Raw genomic sequence first — 15,261 nt, 5'->3', positions numbered from 1 at the left:
CGCCACCTCTGTGTCACTGTCCATGGTGCTGAATAAATACAAAAAAAAAAAACAAAAAAACAAAACAGGAGTTTAGTAAACATCAAATTTGATTGCATGTTAAGATGGTTCTATGGAAATTTCTTCCACTTCAAAAATGTCTTTCCACTTTTATACATCTACGATTTCTAAGAGCACGTTTTTCATTTTAGGCTTTTTTCCCCCTTCAGGTTCACAAGTATCCATTAAATTAAACATGACCAGGAATCGCTGGGCACAGCCAACTTCTCTACAGACAAGCGCAGCTTCTCTGGCTAACAGGCTCTAGAATCAGAAATAAGATGGTTTCAGAAGAGGTTTACAGAATTTTTTATTCTATTTTCCTGCAAACATTTGGATCCTCTCCTGGAGTTTACAGTTCATTTTGAGTGACTATTTTTTCCCCCATCATTTTCAGTTTGTAGGATGCAAGGTTATGTATTTGTCTGGCTTTTGTTCGGTCCTAAGTATCTGTTTGTCTTCCACTTTTTCTTATTCACACTTGGAGTCCGGTAGAAGTTGTCAACTTCAGTCGTAGCCACTTTCAGAGTTCAGTTGAGGAGTTTGGATCTGTGGTTGGAAGCCACTCCACCACTGCTGCCCCTCTCCACCTTTTCTCCCCCAAGCCCGAGGCTGCACCTCCTCCTCCCGACAGGCGAAACCAGATATTCCAGTGCCTGGATGACGGAGAAAAGTTTTTCCAGGCCTACCCGATGGCTGGCTCATTTCACCATCCTGCCTGGGGCGAGATGACAAATGGAGGCGGGCACCCCCACTTCAGCAATGGAGGCCAGGGTGGGGGATCCCAAAGCACTACGCGCTACATGCTGAAGAAACAGCAGCGCCACAGACGCAGGTCCTCCTCTCCTATGGGCAGGGTCATTCTCATCAATGCACCTGTAGATGGTGAGCCCGAAACTTGGTAACTGATGACTGTAACACTATTTATGGGGCTGGAAGCCTATGGATTAGCCATGTCTGATTTAATATAGTTTGACTCAGAGTAACTCAGTACTAAAGATGATAGAGTTGAAGTTACTTCCAGGAATATTTTTTATCATCATCACCTTTAAAGATGCACCAGCACTTAAAATGTTTTTTTTACTATTCATCAAATGCATCAGATTTAAGAAATCCCATAATTTTAATTAGAATTAGAACCAGATAAAGATATGATTTGATAAAAAAATATATAGTAATTGGGACAATCTTGGAATTCTTCTGTTAAATTTAGCCTAAAATACAATCTGCTTCATAGAAAGTGCAGCACCTTTTTTTTCACGTGATAAAGTCTTAGGAAGAAAACAAATGGAAATTAGCAGGCAGATGGTTTAAAGAAAACCAAAAAATTGTGTAATCTAAGAAAGAGTCTGATCGATGAATATCCAATAAATTTACAGCCTTTTTTGTTTACTTTTTAAGGATAAAAACAGTTTTGGTAAATAAATCTATTAAAACTATCCACAGTCACAGAGATTTTAAGGATCAACAATGAATAGATTGTTGCTACGCTTTTTTTTTTAAAGGCTGTCAAATATTAGTTGTGCTTACAGTTTTATCTATTATATTCTTATTTATGGTACATATAGATTACATTTTACTTGCTTTCCCAAGCTTTTATGACTTTAAATCATAACAAATATATTTTCTTACTTCTGACGCACAAGAAACAATGAATGTAATGGGGCATAGTGGTCATGGGCCATTATTTAGAGAGCAAGACATGTATGTTATTGAATTTTCTGTGAAAAGTGCTTAATTCTTTTTTTAAAATATGTTGTTTGTGAATAACATTCAGCACCACAGTTAGGCTAATTTTCCCTTTTCTTATAACTGACACATAAATCCGATTTCAGATCTCAGTTTTCCACTGTTAAGCTGAGATCGACTCCAAGATGGACCGTATTGTCTTATTACACCAAAATCTTGTAACAATTTTTATCATACTTATTTTTAACTTTACCTGTGTAGGGTTTTCACAGTAGTTGGCAGTCTGACTGTGCAAACATGTATGTCAGATTCATGTTGATTTTGTTTGCAGGAGGAGACGACAGTGAAGATATTCACACAGTGACGGTCAATAAGAGCCCAGATGGGCGTCTTGGCTTTAGTGTCCGTGGGGGATCCGAACATGGACTTGGTATATTTGTCAGTAAGGTGGAGGATGACAGCACAGCAGGTATGTATTTAATGTGTCTGTGTTTTTTTGTTTTTTTTGTTGTATTTACATCAAGTCGAGGTGTTTTGTGTACGTGACATTTTACTTTTGTTGATCATGCTGAGTTTTATACGTGTCTGCAGCACAGGCTGGGCTCACCGTGGGGGATAAGCTGGTGGAGGTGAACGGAGTCAGCCTGGAGAGCATCACCATGAGCAGCGCTGTGAAGGTCCTGACAGGAAACAACAGGCTGAGGATGGTGGTGAGGCGTGTAGGAAAGATCCCCGGCATCCGCTACTCCAAGGAGAAGACCACATGGTTAGACCACTGAGATACACTACACTGTAATACAAAGGCTAGTTATTAAATATGGTATTTGCAAGTTCATTTTTGTAATGCACTCTTTCTGTACTTTGATATTTTTTGTCACCTGACTTCAGTGTATTTTTTGGGATTTTGAATAAAGCAGCAGAAAAGTAGTGCAGGCCTGTTAGCTAGTAGGAAAAGAACTTTGTCATACAAAAATCTGAAAAGTTCAGCTTACTTGTGTATTCTTCCCTCTATATTATTATTATTATTATTATATAATACTTATTGAAAACAAATGGCTTCAGTGTCTCCTAATTTGTAAAGAGAGAGTATTTGTGACTGATTTAATCTCAGTTTAAATACGTCTGTTCTGTGAATGCCTCATAAATCTGAAGAGATCTACAGCTTATAGAGAATTTCTTTACAGGACTATTAGAGCACATTGCAAATCTGACCTTCACTGAAGTATAGAGCAACGTTTCTGCTGTAACTAAGACTTAAAAAGCTCACTTCAACGTTAACTCATAGCAATGCAGACACAACAAACAGTGGGAACAAGGTGCTCCGTTCAGAAGAGACCAAGCTGGATGTTTCTGACCTATTTGCAAAACCATTGTGTGTAGAGGACAACCAACACTGCACAATTCCCTTAAACATGTGGTGGCCCCATCATGCTGTGGGGATTCTGTTCTTCATCAGGGGGCAGGAAAGCAGCTCAGAGTTAATGGGAATATTTACAATAAAGCAAAATCTGCAAAACATAAGAACACTTATAAATATAACACTCTAGAGCTACCGACACATACCCCCAAAAGATTTACAGTCATACTTGCAGTAAGGGGGAGATGCAGCTGCAGATCCCACCTTGTAGATTTTTACTCGCAAAACGTTACAAAAGACGTAAATGTTCTTCAGTTCCCTCCAGTACATAATTATGCTTTACTTTCTTTTTGTCCATCATCTTAAGAAGAAGTTCAATATGTATGAATAGTTTTGTGAGTCACTTAATGATTTTTTTAATAGCACGTTTAAGCTTTGTGTGGGTCTTTTATGTGAAGCTTATCACTTGTCTGGAGCTTACACTGGTTATCTCTCTTTTGGGATACACTGTATCTGGGTTTCATGTGGCAGCAGTGGATGGATTACTGCTGTGACCTTTATGGCTTTTTGATTAACTGATACTGACGGATGTGAGTTTGGTGTATCGCGAGCAAAGCTGAGTATATCTTTTGCATATGTGTGCGTAGGGTGGATCTAATTCACAGAAGGATGGTGGTAGAGGAGAACGGTCGTACGCCGTCAGAGGCCAGCTCAGACAGCGCTCTCCGCCGGATTGTACATCTCTTCACTACATCAGACGACTACTGTCTGGGCTTCAACATCAGAGGCGGCAAAGAGTTCGGACTTGGCATTTATGTCTCAAAGTATAAACTCAAAAACCAAAAATGAATCATGTCTCACAGCTGGATATAGTTTCTGATATATTCTGAACTGCTAGATTATTTTTAGATAACGTTTTGTATTACATCAAACCAACCGTGACCCACTTACAGAAAACACAACTATCTCAATTTACACTTAATTAATCATTCATTCTCAGTGTAAGTGCTACAGTTTGCTTATTCATATATTTCTTAGCTTTTATGTTTATGTTCTTTCTCCAGAATGGACCCAGGTGGGCTTGCAGAACAGCACGGCATCAAAATGGGAGATCAAATCCTTGCAGCAAATGGGGTGAGCTTTGAGGACATCACCCACAGCAATGCAGTGGAGGTCCTGAAAAGCCACACTCACGTCATGTTAACCATCAGGGTGAGACAAAGGCTTCCACATTATGTTCATGTTGACAGTACAGAACTGCTTTTCCTCACTCTCTGACATCAAGTCAGACTCAATGTTTCTGTTTTAGACTTCTTAGTGTTACCAAAGTTATTACTATTAACTAAATAACAAAGTAATGACTCAGTGAATAAACGTATTGAAAATATTAAAGCAACATCTCAATACAGCTGTCAGGACGTCCGCATGTCCTAAGACAGCAGCTGTTTAAACCCTAAATATCCAGAAATTTGTTAAAGTATGATTTTGTTTTGTTACCTCCACATTCCACACAGTATGTGCTATTTTATAGAAATAATTCTTGTTAAAAGGTAACAGCTGACTGAGCCTTTGAATATTATTTTATAGAAATAATTTTGTTAAAAGGTAACAGCTGACTGAGGGACTGCAGACATTAACTTTAAATAAAACTGTCTCCTCTCATTGAGCCTCCACAGCAGAGCAGATATGGAAGATATGATTCTCCATAAGTTACTGTTTTGACTTTTCCACTTAACCTGTGCATTGGATGACAATCACATGGTAATACTGACATGTGTTGTTGATACAAACATGCATACTGTCTTAGCTCATTTTACTGCCCTGATCTCAGGTTGCATGTGTGAAAAACATCCAGGGACGACTTTCATTATTCAAAGGCCGCCTGGGATCAGGTTATAATCAACAGAAAACCTAATTTTATGGCTTATTTATGTAAATATCTTTCACAGGAAGTTGGAAGATATCCCGCATACAAGGAGATGGTGGCAGAGTATGGCTGGCTTGATAAATGTGAGTGGATTTTCTTTTTTTAGAGTTATTTTTGAAAGGTACTTTTATTCTGACAAATGAGCCTCATTGGGACACATATTCTAATTTATTGAGTATGACTGTAGGTTGTTTTTGGGAAAAGATACTGACTTCAATATTTATGTCCAGCGTGTGGCCTGCCCTAAACAATATCATGAATATTTGATGAGATACTTCATTTTTTTATTTTCCCATGTTTGTTTACAAAGTGCCCTCTTGGATTCTGCTGCCCTGCAAAATTGTTCATTCCCTTTGAATTTCTTTTTCACGTGAAAGATCAACTCAATGCTTTGAGGATGGTTGAGAAGTGGAAGAGAAAGGAAAACAAACTGCATTCTGAAGAGTGTACTTTTTGTGATTTCCTTTCAACAATGACTTCTTCTGTAAAAGCCAGATGTATAGAGTGTAGTCAGATTTACATGGGAATCTCAACAGACTTCTCCACCTGATCTCTGCAGCTCCCCTGGAGTTATTGCAGACTTGTCAATAAGGTGGAGAGCCTGCTTTGATAGGTTTGCAGTTCTGGCATGTTATTTCTACTTTGGATTATGATACAATGACACAGTACTACATGAGATATCAAGACTATTTTATAATATTGTTTTCTAACTTAACCCTTCCTTAGACTTATTCCTCACATATTGGGTGTGTTTTTGTTTTAATGTTCACTAATGTTCTCTGAGGCCTTCACAGGACAGCTGGGCTTACAGTATACTGAGATTAGACTACACAAAATTACTATATTTACTAATTGTGAGTTCTAAATTCAATAAGTTGCACTAGATTTTATTCAGGAGTATTGGATAAAAAGAGGATGAACATGAGCACAAGCCACACTTTTAAAATTTAGATTTGTGACAAAATAAAAACCATATGTCCCCATCCATATGCATAGCAAGTATGTGTTACTCTGTGTTGATGTATGACAAGAAATCCTAATAAAATAGATTGCAGTTTGTGTTTATAATATGAAAAATGTTAAGATGCTTTTGCATGTCCCTTTAGGTTAGCCACGTGTAGCAAGATTGCCCTTTACTTTATTCACATTTCTTGGCAGCTCAGTGAACTGGAACGTATCATAATCTGACATCTGCTTTCAGATGCAGGGTCACTTTTTTAACCTTTGTCTTAAAGGTTAAAAAAATAAACCTACTCCTACTCCATGTTGCTTTCAAAAGCTTGCAAGATCATGTGGATATAAGGTTCTGATTCAGACAAAGCAGACCTCAAATGAAGTGGGAAAGACGGCACATGTGGCTTGATGAGAACAAACAACTGAGATACTCCAATCTTCAATACACTAATCTGGGATCCTTGTAATTATGGATTGTTTTCCACAGTAGCCAACGGCGGCCCTGCACTGTCCTCTCAGGGTTCAGACTCCAACTCCTCTGTGTCCTCGCTGTCCTCCAGCACGCCTGTCAGCTCCCTCAGTGGTCTCTCTCAGGTCCTTTTCCCTCCGGTTTTTCGCTCAGAAATGGTGGACGTGGCCATCTGCACAGAGGATCGCTCCCGACGTCAAAGCAGCACAGAGCGGACAGCAGACACTGCCATACAGACTGACCCCCCAGCCGCAGACTTTATGGACTATTCTCCTCCTAACAGGCTGGATCCTGACCGGCTGGTCGGCACAGAAACCAGTCGGACTGTAGGGGAAACTATGCTGCTGAAGGACACGGTCATACGCGGGAAAGGTGAGGGGCCGAGGGACACGGGAGGGGCCAAAGAGTTGGGACGGGGCCGAGTGAGGACACCGTCCACCCGGGAGAGGGACGCTGAAAAACAGTCGCCTAAAACAGAAGCTCTGATGGCCCTGAGCAAACCACGAAAGCCAATCCGACGTTCCCAGAGCCACATCACTGTGTCAGGTGAGACCAGCACACTTCCAGGGAAAAACTGGAGTAAAACCCTCTCAGCTTTTGACAAAAAAAGCTTCAAATAAAGGTGCATTTTAGGTTTTTATAGGGTTCTCCAGAGTTTTTAGTGAATATTTAACAATCCACTGACACTAAACACACAATACATGAGAGCATGGAAATGTTTCATCTTTTTTCTACAGTTTGACAGATTATCTTACTGGTAACAGCTTGGAGAGCTTGGCAAAGATGCACAGAGAAAAAGAACAAGAAACAAACAAGTGAATAATTTTTCATAGGCAGGATAGTGAGCTGATTTATGGGCCATAGCACTCCTAAAAATTAACACAACAATAAATTAAAGTTATTCTCTGAAATATGTCTTAATTGTAATAGTAGAACCAGCCTGTTTAGACTGATGACACATCTAATCAGGTGAAATCCAGGTTTTATGACTGATGATTACGATCCCCTCCAACATCTTGAGTCCCGCTTTCATTTCAGGAGCAAAGTGTGATTAATTTGTCTGATTTACCCTCCAGGCAGAATTTGTCCAGGAGCCCATAGGTTATCCAGACTCAAATTAATCACTGACCGCTGTACTCGCTCTTTGTACCTTTGAATAAGAACAAGGCTATGGCGAAATGCACATATAAGCTTTGCAGGCTGAATTGAGTTATTAGACTATCCCTTTTAATTTATCCAACCCACCTATCCCTCCAGGAGCTGCTGGATGCTGGAAGCAAAGAGATGCTTGTTATGCACCAAGGAGCACTTTATGGTGATTCCCCCAATAATAAATTCAAGTTGGTGTTGCTGCAATTTATCAGTACAACTGTGTTCCTGATCACAGAGGCAGATTTACCTCACTGAACAGAGAAGCTGACTGCAAGAAACATAAATATAGTGAATCTGCACAAAGGCTAGTAAAAATATTCCCAATTCAGCAAACAAAATACCTTAAAGTTGGAGTTATTAGCTATAAATAGAGATAGATATTGGAGATAAGATGAGAGGCAATGTTGTGGAAATGAACAGATCAGCTCTAATGTAAGTGATTTTATATATATATATATATATATATATATATATATATAAACAACACTTTTATCCCTCTTTCACATTTAGAGAAGAAGAAAAAAGGGCAACAGAAGCAGAAAGACTCAGCAGATGGTAAAACAAACCTGCAGCGCTCCAAAACCTTTGTCAACCTTTTCTTCAAGAAAGACCATAAAGACAAGAGTCGCTCGAGATCTCCGTCTTATCATCCTAACGGTGAGCATGATGTCACAACCTCATTCTTTCATCTTAGGTGGAAAAAGCAAAATTTTCAAGGACAGTTTTCAATTTTTTTTTTTTTAATCTTGAGAATTAAAGATGCAATAAAGTAAGAGATTTGAGAAAATTATAGGTACAAGACAAGTTGCTCTAGCTTTTTTTTTTTTTCTGGAACTTCATTCCTAGAAAAAGAGCGAAGTCGTCCATTCCAGCTCTTTACTTCCCCGAGGGAATCCCGCGCCGGCAGCCCACTGCCCCATCATGAGATGCTGCAGCATGTGGAGGACATGTCAAAGAAATTGCTCAGTCCAGACGAGGTTGCTGCAGTGATGAGACATTGTCGGCGGGTGAGCTAGCTCGGCTAGAATTACCCATTAACAACCTCTTTTGTGTGTTTCGGCTCTTAGAGATTTACCTGTAACATCAGCTGTTTCTTTTGTGAGCTTGAGTGTGTGGTGTTAGTCCTTGTGTCAGAGGTTGTTCTTCAGCGACAGACGTGTCTGGCAGCAGCTGGAACAAAAGATGGATTTGGCCTGTTGAATTACCATCAAATATCCTTCACAGAATAATACTTCAGTGTTTTTGAGGACATATAATCTGTGACTGTGACACACCTCTTAACAGATTGATTAAAGACCCAAAACTACTCTGTGTGAACTATAAGGGCCCTCCTGGATGAGAGAATATTAAAAATGAAGGCAGCTAATTTGAAGACAAACATGCTTCTGGAAGTTTACTTTTCTCTGGAGGACATCCAGTGGTATTCTCTCACTCAAGGCCATGAAGGAAATAAAACAAAACAGCAGCCATAACTCGATTGTGTTTTTTCTTTGCTTACTTTGCCCATTACTGCTATAAAAAGATTTAGAGATAAAATCTACCTAAATCTGCTGAATGTCTCCTAGAATATGTTTTAAATCTTAGTAATTTTCTGGAATCTTTTGGAGTTAAATCAATAGCTGCCCTTTGCCTTTTTTTTTGTTCTTTTTATTGCAGTTTTTGTCTGACAATGTGATTGAGGATTTGGTGCGCCCCCTGCTGGCAATCCTGGATAGGCCAGAAAAGCTGCTTTTGCTCAGAGAAATAAGGTAAGCTGCCATCCTCTCTCATCCCGGTGCATCAGACACTGTGCAAAAAAAATTTTGGCAGACAGGCTGTGATACTGTCTTCTGCAGAATGCTGATACCCACGACTGAGTTGGGTCGTTTTGACAACCTGGTGATGCCGTTTGAGCTGGAAGCGTATGACATCCTCAAGAGTCGCTCTAGTAAGCAAGGATGATCTAAAAACCTCTCAGTTTTATTGTAGTCATTTCCTAAATATAGTGTGCTGCTTGTGCAGGTGAAAGAAAACTCTCTATGTAGAAAAGGTCTATAATATAGCTAGGAAATATGAATAATGTTTTGTTTATTTATTCCAGTACGCTCGCCGGCTCTTCGGTCACCTCGCAGTGGAACTCCTCGGCGTCACCTCATCACCCCAATCCCAGGTATGTCAGTTAATTTATTCTTGTCCTCTTTGTTGGTAGTCTTTCTCTTTCTGATTCTTTCATCCTTTATGAATATGGTACACATTTTAAAGACATGTTGGTTTTCTTTCTCCAGATTATTTCATATTTATTGTATAAAACTGGAAACAGCAACACGAAGAGGCCATATTTTGCTAAATATGAATGGTGTTTTACAATCATACAGAAAACAACTGTGCATACCGTTATGTTCCCACTGGACCTCGTCTACACAAAAAAAAATGGTGTTGATTTTGCATTTCTAAAACAGATACATCTACAAATCAAACTGCAAATTAGTCTTTAGTGAACAAGAGAGGGATTGTTGTCTTTAAGGAGTTGTAGCTGGCTGACTGAAAGGAAACCTGGCTTCAGCATGAGAGTTATGAATAAAGCAAAGACGAGTAAACATGTAAACACAAAATGCGACGTTTGTAAATTATGTAAACCAATTGAATAATATACGCATAAGTAGATCGATAAATTGTTTGTGAAACAATGGAAGAACATAGTTTTCTGAATATTGACCCTAGTGGTAGCAAATACAACTGAAACAGGTGAGGGTCAAAACTATAATCCTGATGCACTCCAAAAGTAAGACAGACTGGGTAGTAGCCATTCTTGATTAGCATATTTCCTTTTTGTGACACATATCTAAAACCTTTATGAATGCTTCAAAGTTTTTGGGAGAAAAAGAGCAGATGAGGAACAATTTTTTGCTGTGATTCTGCTTTCCCAGACTTCAGAGGTGGATTTTACCTCCAGCCAATTCATGACGCACACCATGAGCGTCAGCTGATGGAAGACTTCGAGAGACTTCGTCTGGCCAGCCAACAGACAGGTCACCTGCCACCTTCCCGTGCCTTCACCCCTCTGCTGGACGTGCCCGTCGATAACTATGCGTCTTCCACTGCGCGCTCACGAACCCCAAGCCCCAGTCACAGTTTCCTCCTCTCAGGGTCTCCTCACAACACCCAGCCTGGACGTCAACCTCAGCGCTCCCCGAACAGGAGAGAGAATGGGACACCGAGGTACGACCAGGTGTCCTTGCTGTCTGTGTCAGACCGTGGAGACGCTGCTCCTGAGCGTGGGAGATCACCTGTGAGGAGCAGCCATGGCAGAGGGAGGAGGGAAGAGAGTCCTGACAGCATATATGGCAGACAGAGCAGGCAGGATGGCTACACTGAGGTCAGTGTGCGGGTTCCCTCACAGCGGAGAGGGAGAACCCCTCTAGCTGATGTGTTTGATCCCCAGAGAGAGAGAAGCCCCTCCTCACGCCGAGGGAGTAGCCTGCAGGTAAACGGACACTTTCAAAATGGTCAAGAAAGAAGAGGAACTCTGCCAGATGAGGACTATGAAATCACGACACTCCCCATCTCCAAGGCCAAGCAATCGCTAGGTAAGAACAATTTATGATATATTCACGTGAAGACAATTGGAGTGCCAGTATCTGAAAAAGGCATTTAACTTGGGTAAGCTTGGTTCATGTGGTTGGGAAGAAGAAGGCAAAATTTAAAAGCAGTTATGGTGGGAAAAGGCTTCATGGTTACCTGGAAAGAAAAAGTCTCCTTAGGAAGATTGCCAACAGACATGAAGAGACAATACAGTGTACCTGAAGCAAAAAGAACCCCAGAAGCACAATGACAACCGAAAGTGATGAAGAAATAAATGTAGCAAGTCAGCAAGGGAACACAGAAAAGGTAAAACCTACAAAATCAGAAATAAAACACACAAACAAAGAAACAAAAGGAAAAAAAAAACAAAAGGAGAAGAACTCTGAAAGAGCTGCTGGTTATTTTTGTCTTTTCTCTTCGTTGTGCTCATGTGGTTCACATTGTTTCATGCCTGTCATTTTGGGTACAAAAAGAAACTGTCTGCTGTGGGACATTTTATATCCAAAGTAACTTTCTATAATCTATTCATAGTCTACTATGAGTAGATGTGATTATGTAACTCCAATAAATAAAATGTATCTGCAGGAGGTCACTCAGTTAGATCTGGACAGAAGTTTTAATCGGTCGTGATCAAAAAGAGGATTTAATGGGTGAAAAGTGAAATATTCCCCCCAAAAAACTGCAAATAAATTGAATTTAAAATCATAGCATTAAAATATTTATCTCAATGGTTCATCAAAGATATTGAAAAAATTAAGCTCTTTTGCAATAGTAAGAAATAAAGAAGACTGGGACGGAGCTACGGAAATTAATTTGGTATTTTAAATCTTATCTGGTCCCGTCCATTGATGCACTGTTGCATGTCAAAGGTCATATTCACTAATTTACAAAAAGTCTGGTATTACCCTCCTTTTTTATTAATTTATATGTGTATTTTTACAGGTATCAGCATCTCTGGGGGTATCGAGTCTAAGATCCAGCCTGTAATAAAGATTGAGAAAATTTTTCCAGGAGGAGCTGCCTCTACAAATGAGGCTCTGAAGGTGGGCATCTACTAACATAATATTTTACCAATATTCCTTTTTTGCTCTGACTTCAAAGCAAGATTTTCATCCCTTTTAACACAGACCTGAAGAAACATTTGCAAAGCAGTTAACATATTTTCCACCTTCCCACCAAACATTATGCAGATATTCACCCCATTTTTAACACATCAGTCGTCCATCTTGACTCAAGCGTGTTATCAGATCTCTGCTCTGTGGCTTCGGGCTGAAGGAGGTATTAGCTAATGTTAAAAGTGTGCAGTGAGGAGAAGATGAGTGGAGAGCCATCTCAGGTAGCGCATCATCTCTATTATTAATGAGGAACATGGTTGCTGCTCTGCTAATGTATTGGTAATATATTGCCTGCACAGTTGTTTAATACTGGCTGATGATCTTGGTCAGACTCCCTTTAAACACTTGATACACCAACTCTTTCACTAAAGGTCACTTAGCATGCACATGACGAAACTAAACATGAGAGTTGGAGCATGGGAAGGAGTTTCCTATAGCAAAAAACCATAAGGAATGTTTGAACTTTATTCCTACTGCCTCTTTATGTGTGAGCATGAATGTGAATCGATTGCAAGAGCAAAACCTTTCCATTCTTGAAAGAGGAGGGGGACAATCTGAAATGTCTGTTGTGCTAAAAGATGGAAGTGGCTGTAAACCTTAATGTAAATATACGTCTGCTTACAAGAAATATAGTTTAAATTTTATTCACCAAAACAGTTAACCAGGTTAATATGGATTTAAAGAAGCCCAAAGTATGCCAAAAACATTTGAGTAATACTATTCACAAGCTTGTTCACCAACAGAGTGTTTCAGTGACTGCCATCCTTTTTTAGCCATCACTAAAAACAGACAGCTTCTTGGCTACTTGGTCCTGACAGAGATAAAAGTCTCCATGCTCCATATTATCTGTTTTCTTCACCTCACACCTCACAGCTTGGCAAGTCAACCAGTTCTATTATTAGCCGCATGGTTCAATCCTACCTCCTTCCTCTCTGGAAAAGGAAGTAACACCTGAGTAGTACAGGATTAGCACGTGCAATGTTCCTTCGTGTGATCATCACACACTATATTTCCAAAAGTAATCACTATGAATGCAGACCAATGGGTCACTCTCAGGAGCTCAGTACAGTCTAGTAGGGTGCCTTAATATAATCTCAACTCCTAACTAAATGTTCCACAGACAACTGTCAGTGGAATTAATATGAAATGGAAATGACTGGGAGTGACAGCAACATGCACAGACATCCAAACCTTCCCATTAGGTCCAAAAGAATGTGTGGAAATCTTAATGGAAAGGCTTTCCATGGCTGAACAGCTGCATCCTCATCTTGCATCAGCTGTGCTGCAAAAATGTGTTTCTTGAAAACAAAATAGCTTGTTTTCACAATCACCACAGGATATTTGTTTAGATTCTTGCATCACAGAAAAAAAAAGTTTTGTGTTTAGGTTTGTTACATTTCCGGACATTCCTTTTATTTCTGAAAATTACTTAAAAAAAAACAAACAAAAAAACAAACAAGCAGAAAATTTCTTACACTATTAGTGTCATTTTGTGTGGACATGCGATGCATATGTTACATAAAAGTGTCTTGGAAAAACAGTGAAAGCCTTTTTTTTTTTAAATGATCTTTTCATTAAAAACATTGCTCAACTCTATAACAGCTTTTAAGATCCACATTGGAGAATCTAAAGAGCCATTTCAGGGGAAACATGCAACATTTTTGGCAAGCTATGATATCTGTTGCCCGCTGTCTTTTAAAAGAGGAAATCTCATCCAGCTCTGAAGAGGATGGGGAAGATTAAAATGTGATCAGTGTAATTCAGATAAAAAAAAAATAGTTCAAAAAAACTGGAGGAAGGATTTTTAAGCTCTATTGGTTAAATTTAGCTCAATGTTTTCATGGAGAGCTAGTGAACATCACAGACTGTGGTTTGTGGCAGGGATCAAATTAGGGCAGGACAGATTTAATAGCTTACATAAACCTTGTACATAAACAGACTTGATTTGATTAGATAGGCATCTAATAAATCGAAAAGGGAGAGAGAAAACAGATCTGATTGATCGAAACAATAGCCTTTGTCTTTGTGTGCTTTTGTGTAACGTGGTTGCTAACCTTCGCCGAGGCAATACGTGTGAGGCAGGTGCATCCTCAGCAAACACCGTTGACATCAGAGGAAGTTCCTCTGCTGAGGGCTCAGAAGATTTGCAGCCGTCTCCTCACATCCTCCAGGAAACTGTACAAAGACTCTCTAACCATGTGTGCATGTGCAGGTGTTTGGGGATTGTTGTTTTCCTTCACTGACCTTGTGCTGAAGGGGAAACTTCAAAATATACGAGCAGTCATGTGTGAACATTTCGACATAAAGAGGGAGTCCCTAGCGTTTCTTTGCCATTAATTATTTTGTCTGAAGTTTTTTCTTTTTTTGGGGAGGGGGGAGAATACAGACTTCTATAAAGTTAGGAGAAAAAAAAAAAAGCAAAAGAGCCTTTAAATGTTCTTGAAATATCATGGTTTTGCATTTACAGGCAGGGTATGAGCTAATATCCGTCGACGGAGAGAGTCTGCAGGGAGTAACTCATCAGCACGCTGTGGACGTCATCCGCCGTGCCTTCAGCAACAAGGCCAAAGACCCGATGGTTTTCGTGGTCAAGGTCCCGAAGGTCCCCCTCGTCCCCCCGGAGCTGTGAGACCTGCTGAGTAGACGCTGTGCGCCTGGCCAGCAGACTGCTGCTGAAGCATAAAAGACAGTGAAACCTTCAACTCCTGACGGAAACAAAGCGAAACAAGCAGATTGTAGCATAGTTTGTCAGAAAGCTTTTTTGCCACGTCGACATGTGAGATGAAGTCCAACATGTGTGACTTTTATAATATTTTACTAAATGCATTTGCTATATTTTTTTTAATAAAGTATGGTTTATGACAAGATCATTTGATTCACGCTGAAGCTCTTGGTTGACTGTGCCACTGCTCCAACAGGCCTATCTGTGACCTCAGCACTGTCTGACAGTGGACTGCACTTTGCTCTCCTCAGCCCAGCAGCCCTCGCAAAAACCGCC

The 15,261-nt window shown here is 39.9% G+C and overlaps 1 protein-coding gene across 1 annotated transcript; it reads left to right on the top strand.

The window, feature by feature from the left end:
- Nucleotides 1–767: 767 nt before the first annotated feature.
- On the top strand, nucleotides 768–15,017 carry pdzd7a (PDZ domain containing 7a). Its single transcript, XM_044136890.1, has 15 exons — nucleotides 768–924; nucleotides 2,060–2,197; nucleotides 2,320–2,494; nucleotides 3,733–3,909; nucleotides 4,150–4,297; nucleotides 5,035–5,095; nucleotides 6,454–6,981; nucleotides 8,098–8,244; nucleotides 8,434–8,594; nucleotides 9,244–9,335; nucleotides 9,423–9,514; nucleotides 9,668–9,736; nucleotides 10,494–11,153; nucleotides 12,091–12,191; nucleotides 14,731–15,017. The coding sequence occupies exons 1-15, from the start codon at nucleotides 768–770 to the stop codon at nucleotides 14,890–14,892; spliced, it is 2,868 nt and encodes a 955-aa protein (XP_043992825.1). The 3' UTR covers nucleotides 14,893–15,017.
- The last annotated feature ends 244 nt before the right edge of the window (nucleotides 15,018–15,261 follow it).

This window comes from Gambusia affinis, linkage group LG13, assembly GCF_019740435.1.
Source record: "Gambusia affinis linkage group LG13, SWU_Gaff_1.0, whole genome shotgun sequence".
NCBI lineage: Eukaryota > Metazoa > Chordata > Actinopteri > Cyprinodontiformes > Poeciliidae > Gambusia > Gambusia affinis.
This window is presented reverse-complemented; position numbering and strand designations above follow the sequence as displayed.